Source organism: Lolium rigidum, chromosome 4 (genome assembly GCF_022539505.1).
Source record: "Lolium rigidum isolate FL_2022 chromosome 4, APGP_CSIRO_Lrig_0.1, whole genome shotgun sequence".
In the NCBI taxonomy this organism is placed as follows: domain Eukaryota; kingdom Viridiplantae; phylum Streptophyta; class Magnoliopsida; order Poales; family Poaceae; genus Lolium; species Lolium rigidum.
Window position 1 is genome coordinate 97,230,968 of NC_061511.1, and position 2,846 is coordinate 97,233,813.

Here is a 2,846-nt window from a genome sequence, read left to right on the forward strand (position 1 = left end):
TCGGACACAGCCAGGTACCATGCTTGTGGATAGTTACTACTTAGGTGGAGGAATTAATCAATTGAGAGAGAGAGATATAGAGATACTTGGCTGCACTGTTAGAGCAAGAACCTCTGCTTCCTAATCAGCTGATTTTTGCATTCTACCGGCGGCGCTGCTCATGTCTGTTCATTGTCCGTGCTCACAGGTACGTACTGGATGTTAATGTGGAGAGGGTGGAGGACATGGGACACATATCGTTAAATATCGTAGCTGCAAACAAACATTTGCTTAATCTGAATCTTTTTAAGGCTTTTTCAATAACATATTTCATATGATAATTAAAATCGTTTCAATCTGTTCCGTCTGTAGCCTACCGAATTTCGAAGTTGAAGATTTCAGTGTTCAAAGATCATCTCTCTTTATGCATCAGCGATTTGTAAGTTGAAGATTTCAGTGTTCAAAGATCATCTATCTTTATGCATCAGCGATTTGTACGATTGTATCACAAGGTAGAGTGGCAAACACAGAGAGAGAAGGAAGTCTGATTCGATTTTGTTTTAGTTAATTACAGTTTCTATTTCTTGGTTAGGCTGGTTAGGTCCTGGATGGAAAGGCGAAGAATTCGATGGAGGACACAAAGAACGAGGATGAGCTTCACGATTTAGGCAGCTTTTTATGTTAATTGCACCGAGTAAAAACTAAGAATGTATTATCATATTGCAGCTATTTTTATCACCATTATATGAAATAACATTGACATGAGCTCCACAGGGTCGTGCGCCAAGGCACATCTAAATCTAGTTACTTGTTATTCTGGAGACAACAGTAGGTCCATCTTGTACATTACCACTGGTAGTAGCAACAACATCCCTTTTCTTCTTGCTCAGGTTAATTCCTCTTCCTCTACCTCTGGTGTTGCTTTGTTGTTGAGCTGTTGGTGCAGACCTTGTTTGTGCCCTGGTTGCAGTACTCCTCCCTCTTCATCTTCCCATCAGATTGCCTCTAGTTGTAGCAGTTGTTACTCTCTGTCTTGCTTGTGGAATGCTATCTCGAGCAGAGACGATGAAGGCATTTTCTGGAAGAGGACCAAGAACTCTTACAATTGGCACATTATTCATGTCCTGCAAACAAATAGAAATTCACATCTCTGGTTGGATCTATGCAAACAAATGAAGACATTCTATCTGAACAACATTCTCTGGACTAGCTACAACATGAAAATAGAAAATGGACAAACCTCTTGCGCCATGTTGTACACCATGCTATTCACATCTCTGGTTGGATCTAGTGAAGGATTCTGAGTGTGTGGGTAAACATGCTGCAGCCCAATGCAAATAAGTTAGTCATAACTGTTATATTGCAAGCCTAGGTAAATATAAGAAATGCCAAACTTTAGGCTGCGATTGTACCCAATGCAAATAATTAGTCATGTACCTGAAGAATGTAAGGAATGTCCTCTTCCTCATTTTCTCTTGCACTATTTTGCTGAATCTCTCGAGGCTGCGATTGTACCCATTATTTTTGAAAATATAGTTTCAAGCATTGACAAGAAAGGCATTTCCCTAGCATCGAGAATGTAACTGAAGCAAACAATAACAGAAAGCTCATAAGTGATAAGAGAAATGAACGACCGAATGCTAATGAAGCAAATAAATGTCAAGCAACAAAGGTAATGTACCTGTTGAACACTTCAGAGTGGTTGTTCAACAACATATCACACTTAGGAAATTCAGAGAAAAAAGCCTTAATCCATGTTTTTGGATCAAGCTGCTCAATCCATGCATAAGCAGCCTCACTGTCCACCTTGAGTTTCTCCATATTTTTTGCATACTTTGGAACACAAGTTGACCTGGCAATGGCCCACAGGTCATTTTTTAATGTTTCGCCTTTATGCCCTGCAGACTTGAAGTTTTGGAGCATATGTCTTACGCAGAATCTGTGTTCAGAATCTGGGAATACCTTTTGGGCAGCATTTATGAGACCCTGTATAGTTCGAAAATAAAAACACAATTACAATGATGAATTTGTGAGATAAAGTTTGCTATTTGAGCATCACAAAAAGAGTGAGAAATTACCTTTTGTTTATCACTCATTATGGTCCATGGAGATGTATTTGTGATATTCAAGTCGTCTTTCAGGTTTTGAAGAAACCACTCCCAGCTGCTTGTACATTCAACCTCTACTAAACCGAAGGCAACTGGAAAGATGCAGTCGTTTGGGTCGATTCCAACAGCTGTCAACAGAACTCCTTTGTACCTAGTTTTAATATGACACCCATCTAAGCAAATCAGTGGCCTGCATCCAGCTAGGAACCCCCTTTTGCAAGCATCGTAGCTCCAATAGACAGTTGCCAAATGCTCTCTATGATCCGCACTTCCAGGATCATTCACTGAATTTGTGGTGAGAAAGAACTTAGAACCCGAGTTGCTCCTTCTCAGCTCTTGCCCATAATCCAACAGCTGGTTGAACTGTCCTATTTCATCTCCATGGATCTGTAGAAGTGCTGCTTTCCTTGCTCTGCTTAGCTTAAACCTGGTTGGGCACATATTAAATTCCCTATGAACCTTTGCTGCAAAACTCTGCAGTCCTAGCTTCTGGTTATCTCTGAACTCATGCATGAATGTTTCTTGAAGTATTTTTGCAGTGAGAGCTTCGAGTGGCCACACACCTTCACAGTCATGTTTTGCTGAATATGCTGTAATACAGAAGCCACCTTGTCTTGTGTCTGCTGATGCTTTGAGCATCCATGGACAACCATCTGAACATATAGCATTTAGTCTTGTTTTATCATTCTTCACCTTTCTGATAGGGACTCTATTTCTTATGCTATATGCAGCCAATGCTTTCCTAAGCTCCTCCACACC

General features: G+C 40.4%; 1 protein-coding gene across 1 annotated transcript; it reads right to left on the reverse strand.

Moving 5' to 3' along the window:
• Positions 1-962: 962 nt before the first annotated feature.
• LOC124647375 lies at positions 963-2,846 on the reverse strand (the record flags this gene model as incomplete). Its single annotated transcript, XM_047187332.1, is given in 5 exon segments — positions 963-1,103; positions 1,220-1,300; positions 1,487-1,562; positions 1,661-1,965; positions 2,058-2,846. Coding segments are annotated over 5 exon segments (1,392 nt in total), but the record flags the coding sequence as incomplete, so codon positions are not given.